General features: G+C 45.1%; 1 protein-coding gene across 1 annotated transcript in view; it reads left to right on the plus strand.

The window, feature by feature from the left end:
* COLEC12 (collectin subfamily member 12) overlaps window positions 1–26,934 on the plus strand; it is a 418,681-nt gene that overhangs the window by 346,520 nt on the left and 45,227 nt on the right. The window contains exon 6 of the mRNA XM_069620876.1: window positions 11,521–12,057. Within this exon, the coding sequence (XP_069476977.1) occupies window positions 11,521–12,057 (537 nt within the window). The remainder of the gene's footprint in view (window positions 1–11,520; window positions 12,058–26,934) is intronic.

Here is a 26,934-nt window from a genome sequence, read left to right on the forward strand (position 1 = left end):
TGAGGCAGATCGAGAGATGCCAGTAACCATCATAGATCTGCACCTGCTTCCACTGAACCGATTCACAAAATCTAATACTGGAGCAAATCTGGAGATGGCTGGAGCATCGTTGAGAGATGCTCCGGTGCAAATGCAATTCGAAACCCTCGCTCAGGGGACTCTCAGAGAAGCTCCAGGCTTCTCCACAATGGCTCTGGTTTAAGACTTTTTGAATCTGGTATAAGGTCAAATGTGCAAATTCGAGATTCCCATGGGCATCTCCTCATTTGGTTCACTGCAAACAGATGGGAATAAGGCTCATATTGTGTCATGATTGTGGTATACTTTAAGTGTTAGGTCATGTGACATTTTGTATAGCGCCTTGCTGCCTTTATTGCCTCAAAGCACATTAGGTTATCTGGGGGTTCAGCTGATTGTGGTCTGAAGCTACATGGTAAACACTACATGGTTTTGCAGGAGAAGGCCATTACATGATGCTATGCATTATGGTTTGCAAGAATTTACAATTTTTGGCAGAGATTAATAATTCTGTTATGTCATATTTCATTCTGCTGTCGTTTGACATGTTTAGGCACTATAACCCCAGTAGGGGAGGCATTACTGGTAGGCTAATGCCCCCGGGGCCATAGTTAGAAGACCGACCGAAGCGAGGGCTTTAACGTAGCCCCGGAGGCATTTCCATAATGGTAATCCCCTCCCCCCCCAAGGGTTATATTGCTATTAGTACCATGGCACGTTGTACCGGGGTTCTAATAGCAATTTTTCACTCCAACCGTTTCTCGACTTGAGGGAAAAAGCAAAACAAATGGCTGCAGGGGATCAGGGAAAATCAAAATCCGGACGCGGCAGTCGCCAGAGACTTTTTGGGCAGGTAATGCCCTGCGAGGGCCATTGAGCTCGCTCTTTACAAGCTCATTGACCCTTGCTGGGTACTAATAGTGAATAAGAGATTGCTGGAATGTGAACATTAGTTGGCGTGGGACTCAGACAACTAATATCACTGTGTCTTTTTGCGACTATCTATCCTTAGAACACCTGATTGCATTCAAGGGCTCTGCGATTAGTGAAGGCCAGGTATAGCTAAACTGTTACGCTCCAGATATTTTGGTCTAAAACTCCCATCTGCTCCAGCCAGCCCAGTTAATGATGAGGCATCATGGGAGGTGTAAACCAAAACACCTGGAGGGTGTCATGTAGGTTAAATCGAGTTAGACAGTGTTTTAATAGTAGATACATATTAAATAAGCATTATATGCTATCTAGTACATTACATTTCCTAAATATTTGGTAGACTGACGTTTGGCCAGAGAGTTACAGGAACATTATTTGTTAAACTTAATGACATGTTATACTGTACTGTTACATTGCATGCATATTCTGCAATCTGTGGTCTAGTCCTCTGAGGGTGAAAAGTACAAACCACTGCAGGACATTACATGAAAGCTGTACCTCATATTGTGGTTGCAATGACACCAGAAAGTGGGGACACAGATTTCTAGAAGCTTTGTCCACCCCTGGAATTCAAGCAGTGGAGTGAGACTGCACACACAACCCAGGCGTTCAGAGGTTCTTGCTTATAACAGGCGCTTTCTGCAGAGCCTCAGGCAGATCTTGGCTTTTGTCTTGTTGGATCATTTTCGTTCTTTTGATTGTCTATGTCCTTCCACTCCAGTCAAAGTGAAAATTCCACTCATCATCATAGCATTCCCATACATTTTTGGTGGTAAGAGCATTACTGCCACATTTACCGCACTGCAGAATTCCTGGTATTTACCATGCCATTTTACCGATCAAAGTAAATTCAACAAAATTCCCCATGGAGTCCTATGGACTCCAAAAATGGGGATTTGCGCCACCCTACCAACACTCATAGTTCTACGGTTATTCCATCGGACCGAGTGGTGTTACCTGTTTTACCACCAAACTCATAATCCTTTCCATGGGATTTGTTAGGTTCCGCATTGGTTATGAGTTTACTGGCAATAGCGCCAACAATGAGGTTGTTCTGAGTCCCCAGAACAAGTATTTCGGAAATACCCATGTTATTTATTTATGAGCACCGCTCATCAACCCGAATTTGGGGGTGTGCAGATGCATATGGCACAGCAGCGGTTCATCCTGCTCCTGTCCCATGGAGACAAAATGCACAGATGGATCAATAATGGCCCTTCTGCGTGCTGTGCATTGCCAGGTAGCAAGGGGGCGAATATGTGAGAATCACCATTGCTGACAGGCTCACCCCTGCTGTGGGTCCCTGCAACTTTCTGTCCATTATGGGAACAGTTTCGTCTGTGCGGAACCTCGGTGTGGGAATATCCACTACACTGACCATGGACGAACAGGTCAGTGCAGTATGTAAATCCGGCCACTTCAAACTTCGGATTCTCCGGAAGGTACTTCCTTTCATTCCTACAGCTAATCAGGCCCCGGTGGTTGCGGCCTTGGTCCTGAGTGTTCTTGACTACTGCAATTCACTCTATCTGGCCCAACCTGGCTATCTGCAACTACTTCAAAATGCCGCGGCCAGATCCATTCTTCGCCCTTCGTTTGGTGCTCATATGACCCCTCTGTTGAGGCAACTGCACTGGCTCCCCGTCGCTCATCAGATCATGTTTAAGTCCATGTGCATAGTGCATAGAGCATTCCATGGGGTTAGAGCGGAATATCTGCCAACAAAGTTCTCCTGCTACCTGCCTACTCATGCCCTCCGCTCACTAGCCACTCTTCGGGTGGTGGTCCCTCACTTTAGGCTAGCCGGTAAAGGGGGGCGTGCCTTTTTCGGTTGCAGCCACCAAAGCTTGGAACAACCTACCTCTGCCCTTACGGGAGATCACTGATCACTTGACCTTCCGGCGGAAATTGAAGACTCTGCTTTTTTAATAACAGCAGCCTGGATCTCACCCCTCACCTCCTCCTTAGTGCCAAGATGCCCTTGGGTGTACGTGTGCTCGATAAATGCAGTTAACATAACATAACATAACAAGCAGGGGCAACAGAATTATGTCACCTAAATGTTTTGGGCGGAAGTAAAGTTATGGGAAATGAATGCTGATTTTCAGGAGGTATTTACCACATCCCACCCTAGGTAAATACTCCTAATGAGTATCCTCAGTAGAATGGGTGCCAATACCACCACATTTACTGGTTCTGTTATACTCATTAAAAAAAAACAAGTGTGTTCCGTCTAAGAGTCACATACTGCACGGAAGGGGCTCGAAAATAGCCCGAACCTAGATTGAAGTGCGGGGAAAGTCTGTATACTTCCAATATCCTTGATTCTAAAAAATGGGACCATTCAGACCCAAAACAGACAACATTAGGATAATGGACACAATAGGAAAAGTCAACGTAAGCCTTTGAAATAGCTTTCATTCCAGGTTAGAATCAAACATCATTGACCCTTTCCCATTGGATTAAAGGACACGAGTGAGAATGATGAGGGGGCTGGAGAAGGAGGAACTCCTTTCGGAGTGGAGAGCTGCTCAGCCTTTCATTTGAATAGACGCACGGCTGGAATTGAAAATTGCTTGTCTCACACATAATGTTTCGCATGGGTTTGCCCTCATTACCGGAAGGTTAAGAGCTAACACAGTATCCCAAGCAACTTCCTAATGTCAATGAGTCAAGGACACGATTCAGAATGGTTAGGCTGGGAGCTGCTTTCACGTGCAGGGTGTTTCAATTAATCTGGACGAGAATTCGGCTGAGTACCAGATGTTTCCAGTTGTCGGGGTCACTTCAAATGTCAACAATACAGATATGAATCCTTTCCACACATAATATAGCTATCAAAAAGCCAAGAGAAATTTGATAACATTAGGTAAGTTTCTTTGTTGATGTCACTGGACAGAAAGTTGGCAGTCAACAGCCCTAATTGTAATTGGTTATTTACAACGTGCTTAATACCCAGAGGTCTCTAAGCGCCGACCCGGGGATCAAACCTGCTCCCGAGCAATTACATTAATTTGTGCGATAACGTATTCCGTACACCACAATGCTTCATCCCCTCCTCTCCTGGAGCAAACACTGTCTCCCTCCTTTCTTTAATATATTTTCCATCATTGCCTACTCTTTTACCACTTCATTGCTTGGAGACCACTATGGTGGAAATTGTTGCAGAACGTTTCTGCGCCCAAAGCCCAAAGACAACATTTCCAGAACCCTTCTCAGCAGCAGGACTTTGCTCCTCATGCCCCAAGATTGATCTCTTCCTACTTTGTCACCTCCGCTCACGCCACTGGTACTCTATCTTCTAGTGCCTCCCACTTAGTTCCCCATTCACTGTCCCACTCCTGAACCGACGCATTGCAGATAACCCATTCATTTACTCCATGGCACTTCTTTCCTAGGTCACATTCTTTTTCTGTCCCCAAGTCACGCCCTCCCAGCGTGCAGTTTTGCAATTTGCATGGGCGTGAACCCAGATGCCTAGTCGCTCCATGGTAACATCTTCATCCATTCCCACCTCATGGCCATCCCACTTTTCAAAATGTTTCAACTAGTAGGCGGGTCTGCACCTCACGGTGACGGGCAGGATTTGGCACTCGCATTGGACGGACATTGACTCACATTGCACTACGACAAAAGAGGGTGGGAGGAGGTAGCAATAATATTGAAAATGGCTTCAAATGTACCCACATATTAGCCGAGAACATGTCTTCTTTTGAATGTATTGCTCTGACAATGTTCACACATGCCTCTTCTATATGATGTATCACCCTCCTGGAGCAAACAATGCTTTTATACATGAATTGATGGATTTCATGACTAATATATGCATATGTTCTTCATCTTCCTTCTTTTGTCGGCGGTTTGACTATTCCTTGGGTAAATTAATCTTGCTCATTTTTTCATACATTAATTAAATGTTTTTAACCAATGCATTTGAGAGAAAATTCATATTCTCCCACTTGCATCAAAGGTCATATTTTAGATTGGATAATTAGCCCAGGTTAGGTGACGATTGACGTTGAACCAGTGTCCATTGATTGATCCGATGATGGATTGCTACCAGCTCAACGGTCCATTTTCCAAGGTCAGGAGAAAAAGAGTAAACAGACGAAAACGTCATTTAAAAGGAATAAACAAAGATACATTGTCCATGGTTCTTCCTAAAGTAGAGGAATTGGACATGAGGAATTGCTCAGTAAACGATGCATGTACTAAATTTCACAAAACTGTCCAATTGACACTATTGCCCCTTTACAGGTCAAATCAGTTGGGGACAAACCTTCGGCTCCATGGTGTACAGAGGCACTTGACTCTCAGAGAACAAGTCGTAGGCTTTTGGAACGCAGATGGCGCTCCTCCCAATCGGAAGAAAATTTGATTGCCTTAAAAACTGTGCGCCGACATTATGCAGTCAATATAGCAAAAGTGAAAAAATTATACTCTTCTACAACCATTGATTCAGCAATAAATGAATCCAGATCTATATTTTAATTGTTGAAAGTAATAACTAACACTGAGTATCCAATCCTGTAACTATGTGTATTTGGTCTTGTTCAGATATTACATTCAGGGGCATAGGAGACCCATAAAAACTGGGGGGGACAGGGGACACCTTGGAACTTTGCTTTTTTATGTTTTATTTATGTATTGTGGTTTCGGTGCCCAAACCTCTGTGGTTACATGGGGACTTTTTGGCATAACTGTACCCAATTTAAGCTCAATATATATATTTTGAAGCAACCCTGCACATCGCCCACATACGATCCCACAGGGGCGTATAACACAGAAATGCGCGGCACAGAGACTGCTTCCCAGAGCAATTTTATGGCCCGTGACCCCAACCCCTCCACCCCCATATTCCACTGGCTGCTCATTGTGTGCAAAGGAACCATTTATGCTCTTCGTGGATAAAGGCATTTGCCCACTCCTGCACGCATGTGGCCATTTGTCCTAAAGAAATGAAAAATGCCTACACGCCCTACCAATTGACGACCCCCCCCATCCCTATGACAAACTAAAACTCCTTCCTCATATATTCACCTCCTGTACTTTGACTACGACACAACACTCCTTCCTTGCTGGTAACTGAAACCCTCCTTCACTCAAACACTGAAACTTGAGGACACCGGAACCCTTCAAGAACTCCTAACACCTGATTATTATGGAATTACGTCCATTGTCACAATAGGAGATACCATCCTACTACCCGCAGACCTACCACCCTTGGCTCACCCATCATTCTCCTTCCATTAATTTCTGTTATTATACTGCATATATAATTAACTGGCAGCCCCCCAGCATGACCATACCCATTCCATTCAATTCAGGCCCGCTGAACCTCTTGTCCTCTGCAAAAGTCAGTGCGCGCCTCTCCCTTGAGCGCGAACTACAACTCCCATAATGCACCTGAAAACGTGCCTGAACCCCTTCTCCACATGCACCCCATGTAATCCTTTCATTGTAATATGTTGATTGTGCTACCCGTTAGGTGACCTGTGGCAAAACCTGATGCTACATTGCATTTGGCTAAAACCACTTTGCGTGTCTTATAGAATCACGTTGTCGTTCAAGCGCTTCCTCCGGACTAGGAACAGGGCAGGCATACACATTACCCGTGACTATTTGAAACTTGCCCAATCATGCTAAACTTCCCCCCCCCCACCACAGCTGTATCACAAGCAAGGGCATGTTCCTCCAAATCCACTTGTCCTATGTGGCAGCCAGCAAGCCTGGGGCCGTTCAGTAGTGGAGGGCAGCGTTTTTCTCAGCCCATCCAGGTTGTTTCTTTTGTTGAAAAGCAGGATCAAAATGGATTCAGTTTCAACGGAAGTAAAAACCAGTTCGAGGAAACGAGGAAAACCTAGCTCCAAAACAAACATAAATGCTCAAAATGCTTTGAAAATGACATCATTCAAGATCCAGCCTCTAAACTCAAGGTAGGATCAAAATGTATTGAAAGATTCAGTGGGGGGAAAAAAGCAGCTCCAGAGCAGGACCTAGTGCTCAAAATGCATTCAAAGAGTCATCAGTGAAACACTAGCCTTTATACGCATAGGAGTAGAGAGGGACAAACTAGCTCTGAAAAACACATACACGCTCAAAATGCATTGAAGATCCAGCTGGAAAACTACAAGGGAGTATGCACATGTGTTGAATGGATTAACAGATGGTAAATACAAGCTCCAAAACACTCAGAAAAGCTAAAAAATGCATTGAAGATTTCATCAGTGAAAAAGCCTGTAAACGGCAGTACATTTTAATCCTGCCTTGTGGGAGAAGAGTTGTTAAATATATCAGGATTCGAAGTAACAAAGCATTGAAACCCAATACAAAATGGGAATCCACCAGAACTTGCATTTACCAAAACGCGAGGGAAGGGTGTATTTTGAAGCTGTTTTTGTTGGTCTTTGGAACGTTTCAATACGTTTCGTTCCTCACTAGTAGTTTACAGGCTGTATGTTGAATCATGGATTTTTCAATGCATTCTGTCAGGTTTCATGGAGTTGTGGTTTAATGAGGTGAGTGAGTATGTGATGAACATGATTTATGGTTTGGGCCTTAACCTTGAAGTTCAGAGTGTGGAGAGCTTCCCAAGCCAAAATGGAGATTCCACATAAAATCTGTGATTGGTCAGGAGTAATAGAAAGGCATTGTCAGAACATTCTAAACTGCCTTTCATTGTCAGCAGTCCAGCAGGAAGGTCATATATGAGAGGCTCTGGTAATTTTGAAAACTTTGGTAAGGCCTCTAATCTTTGAAGGGGGAACTTAGAATGAGGAGAGAGTCAGAGGAACCAGGAAGTCATTCCAGAGAAGTAATCTTCTATCTACCAAAGAAAGAAGCAAGCTAAGTGACTTGAGACATTTATTAACTTTAGTTAGGTAAAGATTCCTGTTATTCATTCCTCCTTACTTGAAAAAACAGTCTAGTTAATCTTTTCTAATTTAAAGACAGTAACATTATTTGAACAGCCAGTTATTTTAGAGTTACTTTAAGTTCTACGCTTCAAACCAGGAAAGCATGTATATCTACAGTAACGTTTGAACTGTGAAGCCTTCTTTTTTTTATGCAACCAGTGAATGTGTGAATACTTGATAAATCCGTATTCTGAAGGCATTTCATTTTTGAAGTTAAATATTTTTAAGACAAATTAGTCTTCATATTAGAGGCGTTGTGAGCAGAACATTTCGCACTGTCTGCGCAAATGACAGTGTTTTAGTTGAAAGATTAAACTCAGCGCGTGCTCGTATTACCGGTCGTGCATGCATGTGCAGTTACTTTATCCATTTGAGTGGCTCGCGTCATCATCCGCGTGTGCAGCTCACGTCATCATCCGTGTGTGCGGCTCGCGTTACCATCCGCGTTAGCAGCTCGCGTCATCATCCGTGTGTGCAGCTCGTGTCATCATCTGCGTGAGCGGCTCGCATCTTCAACCGCATGTGTGACTCTAGTAATCATTCGCATGTGTGTAATCTTCCGGAATGAGGAACGAACATTTTCTCCTTCGCGCATGAGCAGTTCGAGAATATTTTAATTGAGACACTACTTCCCTTCGCGCATGAACGGTTTGAATTTATTTTAATTGAGACTCTACATCGCGCATGGGCGGCTTGCTTGTGTTTGTATTAATTAAGACACTATTTATCTTAGTGCGGGTGCAACACAAGTTTACATACCGTTAAAGTGAAAAGAGACATTTTTTGCTTCACTCACATGCAATTCTGCATCCAATTGAAAAGTTTGGATAACTTAACATGGATTAGTTTTCATGAAACTTTACAGTTAACTTTATAAAAAGCAATGGTGAAGAAGACATAGTGAAAACGAATTTTAAAAAGGAACTCAAATTGTTGATGGCAAAGTTTATAGACTGCAACTAAGGAACGTTATATATTTCTGGCAGTTCCTGCAGCCATCATCATCTAAGGAGTTCTGCATGTAAATACTTCTCTAGGGTTTAGTAGAGAAGGACCAGGTATGGTGTTTATTATAATTCCTTTAACGAAGTTTATGGGAGAACACCTGAATTGAAAGTTAGTGATTATTAAATGTTATCCAACTTTTCCCTCTTAGGTAAAACGGCAAAACACATATCAAGCAGACGCAGACCTGGTGTTTTTATTATTTTATCCCATTTCCCCTTTTCCCTTAAGGGTGCTGTCAACTTAACTGTTTGTAATATCAGTTGAGAAGGAAGCATTCATGGGGGATTATGGGGGCTCAGCAGCTTCCGCGGACCAACAAATAATTAATTGGACATGAAGCCTGACACATTCTGAGTACTTATGCGTCTGTTGGAGCCAATTTTTTCGTCTCTTGGCCTATCAAGAGGTGGTAATCCTTCCTTCTAGTTTACAGGCTGGATTTTGACTTTTGAATGCATTTTGAGCATTTCGGTGTGTTTTGTACCTGTTTTTTTCCTTCCGTTTCAATACATTTTGATCCTGCCTCTGTGTTTCTGACAAAAGGAAGTGTTAGAAATACATCAGGATTCGAATTTCCAAAAAGCACAGAAACTAAATACATAATGTGGCTGTAGAGTTGTTAGAAACCTCCCAGAATTATTTACCAAAATCGACAGGATCACATGAAGGAAGAAGGCAGCGGCAAGAGAGAAGGCAGGTGAGAGGAAGGCAAAGGACACATGATCACTAGCGTCTAAACCAGAGAGCAGGGAAGCGAGTGGTTGCAACACGAGGCGGTTCAGTGAGCAGGGACAGTTAGAATGGAAGAATACCTCTGTGCAGCTGGTAGTTTCAGGGGGTGATTTGTTCACTCTTCCAGCAACGGGCGTCACAGAAGGAGGAAAGGAGCAGTCTAATAGACTCTCACCTCAGGCTCACACACTCGAAGCCTAGCAGCACGCTTCGCTGCGGCTGCCTGCTGCTATTGCCGGCTTCTGGAAGGTGAGGAGGAGGAGGCTGGCAGGCTGCGCAGCAGTGCACTGCACACTCCAGGCAGGCTGGGCTGGCACGTGCCGTATTCCCCGGGGGTAGGGGAGGAGGGGAACGCACAAGCAAGAGTTGTTGTCAACTCTGAATCGCTCCTGCATTCTTCCTCTGTGGTGTTACACACCAATCTGTCATCCACATACTGGATAACCGCACTGTCAAGTTATACATTTCCCATGTCCACCTGTAACACTCGGTTGAAGACCAAGGTTGATCCACAATACCTTTGTATTAACAGAGTATGTTTCAATTTAATTCCAGAATAAATTAACAATGTCAAATATTGAGAATACTGGTGTATGGAAATTGAAAAGAAAGCATTGGACTGCTGGTCCATAGTGAGCTTGGTACACGTGCCAAATCTTCTTGTAAAAACGATGCAGCCTTCTTCACTAATGTAATTCCCTGGGGAATCTCCCTGTTCTCAATTCGCAATTGATATGTGAGACAAATATTAAACATTACTTTGTCTCGTCAGTCAACCTATGTGCCTCATCAAGCGCTATCACTGTGCAGCAAGTCATTCCACCATCTGGCCCATGTAGGATTACTCTGTCTTCTCTTACTATGGCTGCTTCTAGCTCAAGTGCAATTATCTGCCCTTCTTTCACGTTTGTGTGTACCTCTGTGTGAAATATAAACTACGCTGGTAACCTCAATTTCTTGTCCCGGATTCTTGTGGTCCTGTGCAGAAGGGATGTGACCTAGCAGTTTGGGCACGACTGCCTCTTTTGGGGTGGGACCAATTCTAATTTGCATTTGGTCTTTCCCCTTGTGTAATGGCTTGGCAACCTGTTGTTTCAAAAACTGCAGGGCGCCGACGTTGCTACCCACTGGCCCTCTACCCCTGCACACATAGTGCTATGGTCCAATTAAAAGCGCACCCCTTCTCTCCTAGCGGAACTAAAGGTAGACAATCCTGGTGATCATGCTTCCATGGGTTGCCAGTTTACTCCAGTATATATCATATGTATGTGGTGTTTTGTACAGAATAAACACGCAAAGAAATCCCATGCCAAAAAAGTGCTCAACCAGGAGCTTTCAACTACTGCTCAGCTGAACTGAAATTGAGCACTGATTGAGATTTTCACATGCTAATTAGATCGCTCAACTCCATACAATCATTGTAAGTGCTCAATCAAAGCTCAACTTCGCTTCAACAAGCCCTCAGTTTAACAAATTGAGGGTTTGTTGAGCATTGGTTTAGTGAAAGTGCTCAGCTCTGAGTGCTCAACTTGTTTGACAATTTCAATGGGACTAATGGTGGTGTTTATCCTGCTTTCAATTAATGCTTGGTGAACGGTCATTTAACATTTCTGTATGGGAACTGCTACAATGCGCTACCTACGCCTTCATGTGTTATTTTTAACATTGCATATTTTATATTTTGTATAAAAAATGTTTTATTTTTCTTTCCAGGGATAATTATACAGACAAGTGTCCTTACCTAGAAGTTCTTTTCAATTTATTGAAAGGCTTTCCTGTTGCGTTAGCATAGTGCTCCTTAGGCAAAGGCCATTTAAGAAAATGAGAACCTTCATTTGTAGAATTGAATGTTGATGGAGATGTACCTAACAAACTACTGAAATATTTTAATAATCTATTTACATTCTTTCAGGTCCTCCTGGCCTAAGGGGTCCCAAGGGTGACAAGGGACCCCCAGGATCCATCGGTCCTATTGGCCTCAAAGGGCTGAAGGGAGATAAAGGAGACAGCGGACCACCTGGGCCGGCAGGTGAAAAGGGCCTACCTGGACTCATGGGACCAACAGGGGAAAAAGGCGGAAAAGGTTCAAGGGGATCACCAGGTAACAAGGGACCAAGAGGATCAACAGGAAAAACTGGCCAGCCTGGGGACAAAGGGGAACCAGGACCTCCTGGTCTAGCTGGAAAAGATGGACCGCCTGGGCAGCAAGGTCCAGTTGGACAACTCGGGCTTCCAGGACGTGTGGGAGATCCAGGGCTGCCAGGACCTCGTGGGATGCCAGGCACACCAGGAATTCCAGGGCAACCAGGACCGCAAGGTCCACCTGGCCCACCTGGCCCACCTGGCCCACCTGGCCCACCATCTGGCCCACCACCTGGCCCACCAGCTGGCAGAGGTCCTCTTGCACTGCAGGGAGAATACACAACAGCAATTTCACCAGCAGCTACTGGTAAGTCAAACTATGAACAATGATTTAGATGAAGAGCTCCTTTGTGTGTCATCGCTTCCCTGCAGTTATGTTACAATTTTGAATCAAGTATTCCTTTCTCATCTCATCCCAGAAGAAAGCCTAATTATTGCCCTTCCTTTCCTCGAGTTATCATCCACATCTACTGCTCCCTTTTCTGGGTGTAGGGGACAATCATTGGGGAGAATCAGACATTTATACCTGCAGGCCTTTCCATGCTCTTTGTTCTCCATTTTAGAATGGGGCAGGCCTCCTATTCCAATAACACAGCCTTTGTCTAATCCTAAAATGGCCTCTCACCTACGCGGCACGCCATACATTCTTATCTATTTCAGACCTACTTCATCGTTTTGATACACTTCCTTCCCAGTGTTACTTCCTCTGTACATATCCCTGCCCACATCAGGCCTTCTTAACGTAGTCACTCATTTCCTGTGTACCATCATGGTTCCTTCTTTAACCATGTCTCACCTTGTAGAGTTGGCTCTCTTTAGGATCTGTTTCATCATAAACGACCCACTCAGCCCGTGCGCTCCTTTTATTACCCTCTTTCTGTGCTGTCCTTGCTCCTATGCCTGCAACACAATCACAGCATAATGATATGTCCCTGCGCTCTGCATATGTACTGTCTTCCAGTCCTACATGTTAGCAGTGAGCGTTGTCCTCTTCGCTATGGAAACCTCTTAAATAATAAACCCGTTTCTAAATATTTTCCACATCTTTGACCTTTCAAGTGATTCTCCTATATCGTCAAGCTTTTCATATCCCAATATCCCTGGTATCACGTGCTGCTGGGCCTATATTTCCAAAGTGCTTCTGGTTAAACGACATTATATACATTTATCAAAATGGGGAATAGCATTCTGATATGAAACTAACAAATCTTGGAAATTCTGAAAAGAATTAATTGAGGAGCTGCCCCCAGAATTATATAAGGCTACCGGTAATACCACAAGTCCTCCAGGTAAGTAGTGCAGTAATATACAAAAATGGACCTTGGTAAATGAGGTTGGGAAGATATTGTTGGTACACAAAATTATTATACAGAAGTTTTGCAAAATCGCATTGACAAAAATATTCTGAGTTTATCGGTACTGTGTGCTCGCAGAGGACATACATTCCATATACACTCAACATCATCAACTTCATTCCACCATGTATACTTAATCTCACTCATACACATACCAATGATACATTTTAACTAAGAAAAAGGGGGTTTCTCGGACCCTTCATAAAACAAAAACACACATCAGTGGATCATTTCATTACACCTATATCGATTGCCAGTATGTATTTCAGTTCAATAGCACCTTGGCTTATTAACACAATCTACATATGTTTCGGTCGTACCAAACTGGCTTTTCCAAATTAGCCTTATATTTCTCGACCTTCTTCAGGATATGGGTAGGTCTTCATTTTAGCCTAACCCAGGTAACATTGTCCGATGGAAGATGTCTTCTGGAAAAATCTAAAAACAAACAGTACACAACGTATTATTAACCAACCTCTTAATTTTGACACAAACCAATCATGCGCATACACATTCATTCATTATACCTGATGAAACTCACCTCCAAATGTAAATTATTGGGATAGTGTCAACTGTGGACCGAATCCTCAATGCTCCAAAGGTATGATTTCTGAGAAGCCTGAAAACAAGAGGAGACACAAGCACCAAGTGAGCAGGGAACTCTCTCTCTAAAGGTTAAAACAAATCTCATTATGGAAAAGGATCTGATAGATTTTCCGTGCACCCTCACCTTACTTTTAAAAGTGCAGGGTCAATGTCTAATTTTCCTTTATTCAGTAGGCGTCACCAATCACCATTCCGCCAGGTTCAAGCACGTAAATCGCATGCCACTCATCTTATCCAAATTCCCTATAGGAAAGCATATGATTGACATGTATTTATATCTTGGTGTTGATCACTGCATGTACACCGTTAATATAACCAATTGTGTCTTATAACAAATACCATGTCACGGGAAAACGAGTAATTGACTCGCCACAACGGTGGTTTCTCTTCCCCGTATGTATAGCTCTCTTGCTGGTGCGGTAATCGCCTGCCGTCAGCTGTTATGCTCTCAATGAATGCACTCCCGTGTGTTCAGCTCACGCTGAAAAGAAAAAGCACAGTTGAACAACTCTGCAGTGATGTGGCAATGACATCCATCTCACCCCCTGAGTGTCAGCGAGAGCTCCTTTAATGTCTAGCCCGGGGCATTCATATGCATACTGTGCCTCTAGAGTAATGTCCGGTGTCGACTTATCCTTTAAATACTAAATCTCTACTAGTGCTGAGTACTGGCGTGGTGTGGGATTTACCTCAGCCATTTCTGCCTTACAGTACCCCTCGGGGTCTATAACGTCTACCAACTTGCTTGTTCACCTACTTCACGCCCCCCAACCTGCTCTTATTACTTGGAGAGAGCTGCGCGGGATATGCGTCTCCCCCTGCAGAGGCTCACTGTAGGCCGGTCATTGCTTACAACGGCACATGCGCTGCGAATGCTGGCAAGTGCTCCAAATTTCTTGCCTCTCACATGTAACTAGTTAGATCATCGCCGTAGGTCGGCTCATTAAGGTGCATAAATGCGGGGCTTACCTGTACGGTTTTCACACAGTGTTCCTGTCCCAGTCATTGGATCGGGCGGTTTGTCAGAGGCCCGAGTCAACAAAAAAAGGACATCGGCGAGCATCGAAACAGTCCATAGAAGTAAAAAGAGGACTGAGTTTCTGCTAGGGAGGCACCAACATCTGATGTTATAGCATTGTTAACTCCCGTGCCTGCTTAGCAAGTAAGGCATGGAGCAAGCTTCCCAGATGGGAGCAGTGTACAACAATTGAGCAGCCCCCCATATTTTAGGTACAGCTGCAGGATATTGAATCATTCCAATTAGTATAATAATTAGATAGAGCTCTCTAACATGGCGTATTAGTTCCCGCATGAAAGAAGCCAGACCACTAGAGAGGCACCCCATAATCACTGGGGAACTTGCCCTCGACCCTACTCTTCTGAGTGCAATGTTCCAGCACATTTATGATTGCACACAGAAGAGTGGACAAGCAGTGCCATTGCAAGGTGGCATTCGCAACCAGAATTCTCACGTTGTAATTTGTGCCATTTTCAAACATTATTGTGGCGTTCCTGAATTCTGATCATCATTATGTGATTACTATGGGTAGCGCGTCAGTAACTTATCTGCCGATTTTAATGCAATTACATCCCCATGACACCATTGATGACATTAGTAGTCACGCTCTAATATTTCCGTCACAAGTGGGTACCGCTGTGCACTACTCTGAATATCTAATGGGAGGTTTGTATGCATTGCCCAAGCCACACATTTCATATAGGTATATATGTGTTTAGCGAGAGAGTACTCGTTCCCAGTTCTCTATTTGCTATGAATGTATTTACCACAATGCGGGCTATCTGACAACAGGAAGTGGCTATCCGACAACAGGAAGTGGCAGCACACTCCCATTCGTATGTTGTAAGCATGTCGCTGTAAGTATAGGTAATACACGCAGCATCTTGGTGGCCTATGGCAGAACCGCCGCGCTAGTGTGATCGCTCATGATGTCAATAAGGGGTGTGCTATATTTGGTGTCATGTGACGTGAACATGGTACAGTTTGTTGTGTCATGGCTGTTTGATCCATTGATGTGCTCTTGATTAGGGCTTCTTTGGGGTGACTGTAATAGTATATGTCTATGTTTATAGTCTTGGAAAGACTCAAGGCAAGTCATAAATACTTGCCTGGCAAGTGTAATTTCTAGGGATCTATAAAGTTTGTTTGGACATAACTGACCAATTCACGTTTCATCGCATTTTGTTACCTACTTTTTTAACCACAAAATGTGGGATAGGACCACACACCCCTCTCGCCTAGCTCGCCACCCACCTTTCTATTTCCCAAACCGCCATCTATAGTTTTTGCAGTGAATAAATGCAGCAAACTGTCACCCGACCAGTTTGAAAGGTGAACAAAGGGGGGAAAACCATTTCTACTGCTTCCGTTTAACCTCAATGAGAAGGGCCGGAAGAGGGTAATAGTGCACTTGACTGGGCTGGTGAGAAGGTGTGCCTTAGCGTGCCAGGCTGCTTCTTGCGTGTGCCTTAGCGTGCCAGGCTGCTTCTTGCGTGTGCCTTAGTTTAGTTTAGTTTAGTTTATTATTTGATAATGCGCTCCAAACCCATGGGTAGCCGGGCGCAGCAGTTGCAAGAATACTTAGGCTTAGGTTACATACATACAGAGGATACATTAACATATATACAATACAAATATACAAGTATACATGAGATACAGCATGTGAATCTCTCTCATTGGTCAGGTGTCAGATACTCAGATCAAACAGATAATCAAATAATCTGGTGTCAGAACAGAATCAAGGAACGCCGTGATAGGATTGAGTTCAGCAGGTTAATTTCTGCTAGTCCAAAGCCAACTTTTCACCTTACATCTGAATCTAGAGTAGGGAAGATTAGTTCTCAGTTCCATGGGGAGTGCGCCTTTAAGGCACAGGCCGCTCTAACAGGGAAACTTACTCCACCTGCTTTAGTTAGTCTAAATCTGGGAATTTCAAGTAGGGAGTGATTAGAGGCTCTGGTGTGACGAATAGAAGATTTTCTGGTCAGTCTGGCTGAGATGTAAGGGGGCGCAGTGTTGTTCAGTCCTTTATGTGTAAGAGATAGCGTTTTAAGGAGAACTCTATCACTGATTTTTAACCAATGATTGTCTTTCCTAATGTTAGATATGTGAGCTCTACGGGGTATGTCCAGGGCTGCTCTAAGAGCGTTGTTCTGCAGTATTTGTAGTTTGTTTGTGACAGTTTTGTTGGCGCCCGCATAAAGGGCGTTACAGTAATCCAATTTGGACATTACTAGGGCATTGGCTAGAGTGATACAATTGGTTTTAGGCAAGTAGGGTCTGCAGGACCTGATTAATTTACAAGTGTAGGCTGTGGAGGAAGCCAGGGAGTTGATTTGTTTTTTGAGCGATAAGTTGGAGTCGAGGTAGAAACCTAGTGTTTTTACCGCTGTTGCCACTTTGATTTTATTGCCATCTATATTGAAGGCTCAGTAGTTCGGAGTGAGTTTGTGGAGGTTGGAGTCGGAACCCAGGATCAGTATTGTCGTCGTTCAGGCATAGGCCGTGAGAGGCCATCCATGCCTGACTGATGAGGTAAATCTTGTTTACTAGAGCTGTGTCTTCAACAAAGTTGCCAGATAGGGGTATGAGGATCTGTGTATCGTCCGCATCAGTTGATGTAGGTTACCCCCAATCTGTCAAGTTTGTCAAAGAGTGGCTTAGTGAAGATATTATACATTGTGGGGGAGACACATGAACCTTGTGGGATGCCACAGCTGATATGTATTGGGTCCGCTGAGGCTAATGGGGAGAACACTCTCATCGTGTGGTTGTCCAGGAAGGATTGTACCCAGGCTATAGCTTTGCTTGAAAAATGGGCAGCAGACGCTAGATGGTTGCATAACACTGCATGGTCCACTAGGTCGAAGGCCGCCTATAGGTCAAGGAGGAGGAGCATAGCTGTTTTACCTTTATCCTTCAACTCGTCGATTTGTGTCTTAAGGTCAATTAGGGCTGTTTCAGTACCATGTAGTGGTCTGAAGCCAGATTGGCGTGATCCTAGTAGTTGGTTTGTCTCCAGATACTTTTGGATCTGGAGGTAGGCTACTCTGTCACTGATTTTAAGGAGAAATGGGACAGTGGTGATGGGCCTATAATTGGTCGGGATGGCTGGGTCAAGGGTCTGTTTTTTAAGGAGGGGGAAGAACCCATGATTCTTTAAGGTTAGTCGGTACAGTGCTGGATCGGAAGGAGGAGTTTATTAGTTTAGATATAAAGGGCACTAGGTCTCTCGCTGCATCCTTAATAACTTGTGCTGGGCAGCTGTCACCTTAGCAGTTGGAGGGTTTCAGGGATAATATCACTTTTTCAGTTTCCAGTATGGAGATGTTGGAGAATCTGAATGGTTTGTGGCTGCTATGATTGTCTGTTCTAGGTGTATCTGCCAAGTGGGAGGTATGTGTTCCCGTGGAGTTCAGGGGTGCTTTTTTCTTTGCAATTTTTGTTTGAAGGGTTGTAATTTTATTAGCTAAAGCATTTTGGATGCTAGTGCACCATTGTTTGTCCTTGGGGACATTATCCACAGGTGTGATTGGGTTTTCCATTTCCTTAGTGTGCCAGGCTGCTTCTTGCGTGTGCCTTAGCGTGCAAGGCTGCTTCTTGCGTGTGCCTTAGTGTGCCAGGCTGCTTCTTGCGTGTGCCTTAGCGTGCAAGGCTGCTTCTTGCGTGTGCCTTAGTGTGCCAGGCTGCTTCTTGCCTGTGCCTTTGTGTGCCAGGCTGCTTCTTGCATCTGCCTTAGCGTGCAAGGCTGCTTCTTGCGTGTGCCTTAGTGTGCCAGGCTGCTTCTTGCGTGTGCCTTAGCATGCAAGGCTGCTTCTTGCGTGTGCCTTCGTGTGCCAGGCTGCTTCTTGCGTGTGGCTTAGCGTGCAAGGCTGCTTCTTGCGTGTGCCTTCGTGTGCCAGGCTGCTTCTTGGATAGCATTGTGCCCGAAACAGTCTTTGAGACAATACCCTGTGGTTTACCGAGGTTTGATTATAGTCTAAAGTTCCATGTGATATCCAAGGCTGCAAACTAACGCTCTCAGGAATGGGTTTGTGTTGACATGTTTCTCTAAGCCTGTCAATCGAGAATGTTGTGCTGTGGAAGAGGGCAACATCATCCAGAGGTAGGGGTGAAGAAGGGTGTCGAGTCAACATTCCTTTGATCCCATACCAATAAATACACAAACACACCCCTACAATGACCCCCTTCACCTCGTGTTTATCTATTTCCTGACCTACTATTGCTTCTCCTACCCTCTTACCCTTTTTCTTCATTTCCATTCCACCACAGACCTCGGTCCACGGCAGTCGTGCTGGGTGGAGCTATAAGCTTTTTACCAGAACGTAACATGCGTAAGCATATAGTAGTCATTTGCACTGAAGACAAAATGGCGTTCCTTCATTATTGTTCTTTCATGTGGATACAATAATTCCTCTCATAGATTCTGTTCAGACACAGTGTGTTGGGAAATGTTTTCAGCTCCCCAGCAGTCGGCTTCGGAAACGGCTCCATAGTGCCCTTTTGCACCGGAAGTATTGTCATCTGTATATCCACACAGAGCTCTGCACTCCATCTTCCTCAGTGCCACACTGTTCTCCCCAGGCAACCGCGAAAAAAGTAGAACTGCCATTTTATTTAAATAAAAAAAATCACAAACATGTCAATAACTCTTTCATTACTTAATTTAGCGGGATAGGTGGGAGGGGGGATAAGGAACCCCTGAGAGGGATCATCGCATTCATCAGAGAGAACATTTCTTTCCTTTGCTAATTTGTTCTTATAATGGATACGTTCCTCCCACAGATTCTTCATCCATGCAAGACTCTCTGAGGCAGGCCGCAGCACATTGGAAGGTGGGAAAAGGATGGGAATGCTCTTGTTACACCTAGATGTTTTGCAACACACCCCTTCCAACGCTCACATGCTCTCTAGCCAGTGCATCGAGAGGAGAATGACTAGTGAGTGCATGCAGGGAGGGGCCAACACATTTCCATCAGTGGCTACATGGCATCTAGAGGAATGTGCCCAGAAATATTCTGGCACCTCTTAATGACACAGCTCTTCACAGCTGTTAATACAAAGTACTGTCCACCTCAAGATATACATTTTTTGTCACAGGTCTTCCTCCTTTTTGGCTGACAAAGCCAACAAACAACTGTTCATGTAAGCTGAAAGGATTGGTCCTGGAAATTTGAGAATGTCATCCCTCTTGGGATGATGGTGTAACCAGTAGGGTGAACTTTACTTGGGGAATAACATGAACAGTGGTTACACTGCGAGTGCTTGGTATTCTGAAACCCTTCTAGCTAAAATTAAAGCCACCGGAAAGGCAATCTTTAAATAATTCCAATCTCAATCTCCAAGGACTTGGTAGGAGAGGCTGAAATGGAGTTTCATTTAGGAAAGTGAATATCAAGTTATGGTCGCACAGTGGAACTACAAAGTGCTTTGGAGGGAAATAAGTGTTGCAACCTTTCAAAAATAGTTACACCATCAGCACAGATGAGTAGGACCCTTGGTTTCCTTTTGTAAACCGATAGTCTGCCAGCGAGACTTCAACCATGCCAACAGCGGCTACCATATAGCAACTCGGTGGTCCGGCACTTTGCAGAGAACATCACACCCGAAAGAGGATGGTCTTGGATGCCAACCAAAGCAGGTCCTTCTAGAGCTGTGGACGTTGATCTGGGACTACGGACTCCTCAGGGACCCCTGTAGCGACCACATCTGTGCTCTTGCTGCTGGGATTATGAAAATGCAGAACGCCATAAGCCCTTTTTCATCCTCAAGAAAACCCCAGCAAGGAGTCTCCTTCTTGGATGGACAAGAGCTCCTGTAGGCAGAATACTTGCCACACTCTGTGGGGAAGGAAAAGCTATGTCTGGGTCCATAGCCAAGACCGCCCATATCCACTGGAAGCCTTTGGATGGCGTCATAAAGGACTTCTTGAGGTTGATGAAGACACCTGACTTGGGGAGCAGGGTGCACATCTTCCCAAGGTCATCCAGTGCTGGCTCTTCCACCCCTGTCCCCATGAGCTAGTTGTTGAGGTCAGGAAAGACAAACACCTTCCCCCTATAAAGGTGGGTGATGACCACCACCATGATCTTTGGAAATACTGTGGGACAAGGTGAGGTCTAATGGGAGTATTAGCAGTGAAGGATTTCCACAACAAAAGAGAGCTATTTCCAACATTTGGGGCGGATGTGAATGTGCACGTTTGTTTCCTGCAGATAAGCTGGAGGATGTGTGCTAGAATCTCCATCTTGAGATGCTGATGAAAAGTTTATGATGGAGTCTCAGAGCTATCATGGGTCTGTGCAACCACTTTGTTTTGGGTAACAAGAATTGGGAATGGGGGAATGCCAGCCTTTACTGTCTTCTGTGATGGGACAAATCCACCACTTCATTCAGCAGAAGCTGAGCGATTTCCTGAAGTTCGAGCGAACCCCCGAGGAGGCAAAGGCAAGGTCGGGGAATTCTGTTTCAGACTGGCTTGGAAATAAAGGGAAAGCAGCACTGTTGTCGATGATTTGAAGATCCCAATGGTATGCTGTTCTGATAACATGCGATTTCACAGCATTTACAAAACATTGCATAGGAAAACAATGTTTTTTTCTTCGACTATCTAGCACTTTCCGTAAATATCTTAAGATTGGGGTTTGTTTATATACTTACACCAGTCCTAGAGTATGTTTGGAGGGCTGATTGGTGAGAGAAAAACTGCATTGTTCACCAGGACAATGTCTTGTAGAGCGTTTTAATGACATGGAACCCATTATTATGGTATTTAATGAGTGTGGCCCTAGCTTAGAGAAGCAACAGAGTGCTTTAAAGAGGTATACAACAGTACAGATACACACCTGAGTGCTTTACAGAGGTATACAGCAGTAGAGATGCATAACAGTGTGCTTTTCAGAGGCAACAGCAGAACAGATATACAGTGAGGGTAGGATACAGAGGGGCACAGAGGAGGGGTGCAGCTGTAAAGGTGGCAGGGATAAGAGAGCTGGACGGTATCTAGCAAGTCAGGTGGCGCGGGGGGCAATGTGATGGCCTAGGTGTTGAGGAGGAGCGACTCCTTGAAGAAGTGCGTCTTCAGTTCTTTTCTGAATTGCAGGAGTGTGGGGGCAAGTCTGATGCTGATGCAGAGTAGTTTCCATGGTCTTGGCACGTGGGCAGAGAAGGCTTGTTTTCCGGTCATTTTCTTTCTGCAGTGGCAGATTTCAAGTCTGCACGTGTCCTGGCTTCTGGTGGTGCTCTATCCGCCAGAGATGCTGAGTTACTCCGCGAGGTAGCTGGGTGACTTAAGGGCGACTGCCTTATAGATGATGCGGCAAAACTTGAAGGTGATTCGCGTGCGGTGGGAGCCAGTGAAGGCCGATGAAGGTCGGTTGATGCGGTCGTATCTACGTAGACCCTAGATGAGGCGTGCAGCTGTGTGTAGGATACTTCTCAGGGACACACGGGAGGATGACGAGAGGCCTTTCGAGGAGAGCCTTGCACCCACCCATTAACTGCTTCCAAACCCCAGGGCCGTCAGACCCTTCCTCCCACATGGTACTTGTGTTGCTAAAGAGAGGGGAAAATTGAAGTGATATTGATGATGCAGTAAAGGAAAAGGGGCTGTAGTTAATATATTGGGTTTGACTGGACCCCATACACCTTTAGGAATGGTAGGACTTCCTCTGCAGAAGCGTCAACCAATGCTGCGGATGTCCTGGGCCCCTGGCCCTTGATGGGACCAAGTGTGGTTTGTATCTTTTGGCTGAAAATGAAGCAGACCAAACAGAAAGCCCCAATGTTTTTGTAGTCTGCAATCCGTTAAGAGGTTGTCCACTTTCATCCCTAACAAATCAAAGCTTTTAAATGGTATGCCCAACAGTTTTGCTTGGATATCCTGTGCAAAATGTACAGTACGGATCCATGTATGTCCTCTGATTATGGCATTGTGCTTATTGAACGGCTGATGCATTCAGTGAAATCCAACCCTGTCTGGGAGATGTTCTTGGTCATTTGCACCTTGGAACATTTGCTGAAATGAGCCCTGAAGGTCAGGGGGCACATGTTGTCCATCCACCTCTCCAGCCTGCCACCATTCAGGTGTCTATCTCGCTTATGTGCAGTCAGCATTCAGTATTCTTAAGGACATGTTCTTAGTGACAACATCTTCCCAGCCCAGCCTCCTGGATTGCCAGTCATATGGAGTTGTAGGGCATGCAGTGAGCTTTGAACCCGCCATGGCCGTCTGTACAGCTAGACTCCCCTGTGTTGGGTCGGAGATGAGGGATTGAAGCTCCAACTGGGCCTCTTTGCTTCTGGGCCAAGTCCTTATTCGTCATAGGACTGAGGCAAATCCTCCCAACGTTCCTAGCAATTTCTCACTAAGAGAACCATTGAAGGGAGCACAGGAACCCTGCTAACCTTTGCCTTCATGATGTCGATCATGGTTTGTTTTCACCTCTTCCTACCAAACCCCTAAGCCTAGAGTGCCCATTGCTGTAGAATCCACGGCTCTTATGGAGCCTAAGTTAGGTACCATTGACGTGCCAGCTGAGGTCCCAATCTCTGAATCTGGAAAGGTGCTGAGACTGCGAGCTACCCCGAGGCCATGAGCTAGCTGTGACTAAGATTTCCCTGATCTGTCCTCTGCCTCACATTCCTCGAGGAGTGCAGATTCCCTGTAGGCAGGTGCTGGTTGGAAACTGTATAGAATGGTTTTAAAGTCCTTCTGCCTCTTATCCGCCACCTGAATATCCTCATCAAAGCTGCCAAAGAAGTTTCTTGAATACTTCTGGCCTGTCAAGGCTTTTGTACCAGGACTCCTTGTCAGACTCAAGCTGTGATGAAACTGTGCTTGCCAGCACCCGTGGCATCACAGATGCGGTGCCGAAGACGCCAGCGTCGAGGATGACAGGTAGCATCCTTCACAGCCGGAGTCAAAGGCGCTACTAGCACCAGTTCCTTCTGTGTGGGACAAAGATCTGTGCCATTGGGCTTGCGGATGCAGTCTTTTCTTGTGCGCGAGTCTTCCTAATGTCTAACAAATGGTGGATCTTGGTTGAACACTTTCATCATGACGAGTCTACATAGTTTGCCCTCATCCGGCGGCGGCGTGGAGCGAGGAATGGAGAAGGAAGGTCTTGGCTCACCTTAAGATCTTGGAGCAGAGTCCTCCACCTCCGAACGGCACCTAGACCTGCGGTGATGCTTTCGAGAAGACGGGAGTGTTTTTGGGCAGGAATCACTTCATGATTGGTGGTGCCTCTGCCTCTCCTTTTTCTGTTTTTCTTTTTCTTTGTCCTCAGTCCTTGAGGGTGGCTCATGCATCAGCAAGGGGCAGGCGCAGCATTCCTCCATATCGTCGTCTCACTGCGTCACAACACACACTTTGAGTGTGGGTCTGATAGAGACATCATGCGGGCCCAGTCCCCACAGGGTTTGACACCCGAATTCGCTGACATATAGATGACAACAATGTTGATCTAGTGGCAATTGAAGAAACGTTCCTGACCATAGGAAAGAAGGAACTAGAAGAAAATGGTGCTTGCGTCTCCAGATATATATACAGATGAAATCATCTCCGGCAAATAAAGGGCGAATAAGAGCCATGATGGAGCTATCGGCAAAGCTGCATGGTGCCACCTAGTGGCGAGCTGAAAAAATGTCGGGACCGGATTACGTCTGAAGAGGATTTTATAGTCTAGGAATCTGTTTAAAGCATGTATGCCTGTCACCCTGCTTGTGCATCTTAACCCCAAGCGTACATGTAAGCTTCTCAAATGTTGACATTTTTCCTGAAATATTTATATTCCTTCAATAGGGTAGCCTGTCCCTGGTAACCACCCCTTCAATGGCCGCTTATGCGTCTGTATCTGTTTGCATGCGCGCAATGTGCCCAGATGATATTCCGAACATTGTTATTTCATGGGTTTTTACTTTGGGAACGGGAAATAGCTTTTCCTCATGGACACTATGGGACTGTACTGGTTTAATAAATGTGATTTAGACCTGATTAATCGTTGTGAAGCAGGCCCAGGCTGTTCATCTCGTCCCATCTCTCTAAGAACATATAGTTCAGAATTAAGAACACGGATCCAACCTTCTGGTTCACGTGCGCAGTCCCATCCTTTTATTATTCTCCTCCACATATTGCAGAGAATGGGAGAATCCAGTCCACTTGCTGGGCCATGTTCCCCTCCAGAAGCAATGTAAGGCGTGATAACAGCGTTATGGTACTGACTGACGTTGACTTTACAGGGAGTTTCCCAATGGTATGCATCACCTTTGGCAGGAGATCTATTCCAATCATTCTTAAGGCTTGATGGAAAAACTACAGGCTCTCCACAATCAGTGACGTGCCATTAGAGCTCAAACAAGAATGAGTGACTCACTCCGCCCATTTGCTCCTCTCATCCTGGCTATCAGCCCAAATTACTGACTAGAAAATGCTGAATGCGCAGCGGGAGTACGGGGTTGTCCCCTGCTCCCCTTGGTCGCTGTAATAGGAGTTAGGAGTTGCAGGGGTGTCCCCCGCTTCCATTAGATGGAGATCAGAGGAAAAGAAAGTTTATTTTAAAAAAGTTTTAAAAAAAGGATCCTGCGGCACCAGCTTCAGCCCACGTAAGTGGGTGGAACTGACGCAGTAGGTACAGAGATGAATCGACGGCACACACTGCCGCTGAAATGGTAAGGAGGGAGGGGAGAGGGAGGCGGGTTGCAGCTGCGGTCCAAAGTTATCTATGTGATCACTGCGCCGCACCGTAATGGCAGTCGGCTTTTTGAAATTCGACATTATGGGCGGCGCAGTTATCATAGATCCCTCCTCCTGTGAGCATAGCATTAGAAGGCAAAGCAGCATACAGGTTGGCAAACTAAGAGGAATCTGGGGAGCACACGAGGGCATTCGGCCACAAGGGAACATGGGAAACAATATCCATATAAGAGAATGATCACTGACCCCCAGGAAACGATGGGATATTGTGAATCTTGTTTCTGACAGATGCGTCGACTGCTGTGGCGGCGGATCGTCTTTCAGTAATATTCGATTGCCTGGATCAGTAATTGTGAATGTAGGGATCCACACCTTCACGGGCTGCAGCCTTTCTTGTGAGCCTGGACAGCCTGTTAGACCTGTGACTTTTTACTGATCTTCTGGGGTGTTCTTCAAGGGACGGCCCCATCTACATTGCTGGTCAGCATCTATATCGTTCCCCCTGTCCACGTGGCGGGGAACATTGAACTTCTTTGTGGATTGTATTGAGCTGACACACCCATCCAGCTTGGCCTCCATAAAGGATGGAGTTTCCAGGGAGGCTGCAGCGCTGGATGTAGGGGTCTCGACCTCACTCACGTAACATCATTTCAAATGTCCAAATTGGTGCACCCTTGTTCAGTGAGTAAATTTAGGTTTGTCCTCTCTTCTTCAAATCCCAGGTCCACCAACATAGTCCAACGTTACTTGGGAGCGCTCTATTTTCACGCAACAAATTCCATTCCAGACTCTGTTTCCTCGCTGCAGCTTGAAAGTCCAGGGACCTTCATTATGGAACATGTTCCCTATATGTATTCACAACAAAGTCGGAATCCTGATCTCTTAAAAGGGCACAATAGCAGTGCATTCATTCATTCATTCATTAAGATTCCCTGGTCACTATAAATTCAAAAACCGCACACCGATCGAAAAATCCCAGTCTTACTTTAATTCTGGGAGCGATCTTATCAAGAGTGCAATGTTGTCTATATGTGTGCCGGGGACTACTAATTCATTCATAATAAATACAACTAAATACATATTGTTGTCTTGAGCACAGTTATCTGGTGTAATTAAAACTCAAATCAATGGTACGAACAATACATGGAGGAATGAGAGGCTGAGGAGGCGCGTTCTGCAAACTTGTTATTTTCCGCTTGCAGTCAGATCTCTTTGATGGATGCATCAGTCCACTGAGCTATTTTGCCGGGTAATCTGATTATATGTGGCCTAAACAGAAGAGATGACATCAGAGACGCTAGCGACAAGAAGATGTCTGCCTGTGTGATCATCATGATGTTAAAAGCAGTGACTGTCGAGCCCTGGACTATCTCGGAGAGTTGGGTCTTCGGCCGGGCCCTATGTTCCAATGTTGATCCTAAACTAGAAGTATCAAACTATTAGAAAGCAAATTTCTGGAATGTTCTCCTGGATTGTCAGAGTCTTGTGGTAAATGCTTGAAGAAGTGAT

Source organism: Ambystoma mexicanum, chromosome 5q (genome assembly GCF_040938575.1).
Source record: "Ambystoma mexicanum isolate Mex_15411 chromosome 5q, UKY_AmexF1_1, whole genome shotgun sequence".
NCBI classification, from domain to species: Eukaryota; Metazoa; Chordata; class Amphibia; order Caudata; family Ambystomatidae; genus Ambystoma; species Ambystoma mexicanum.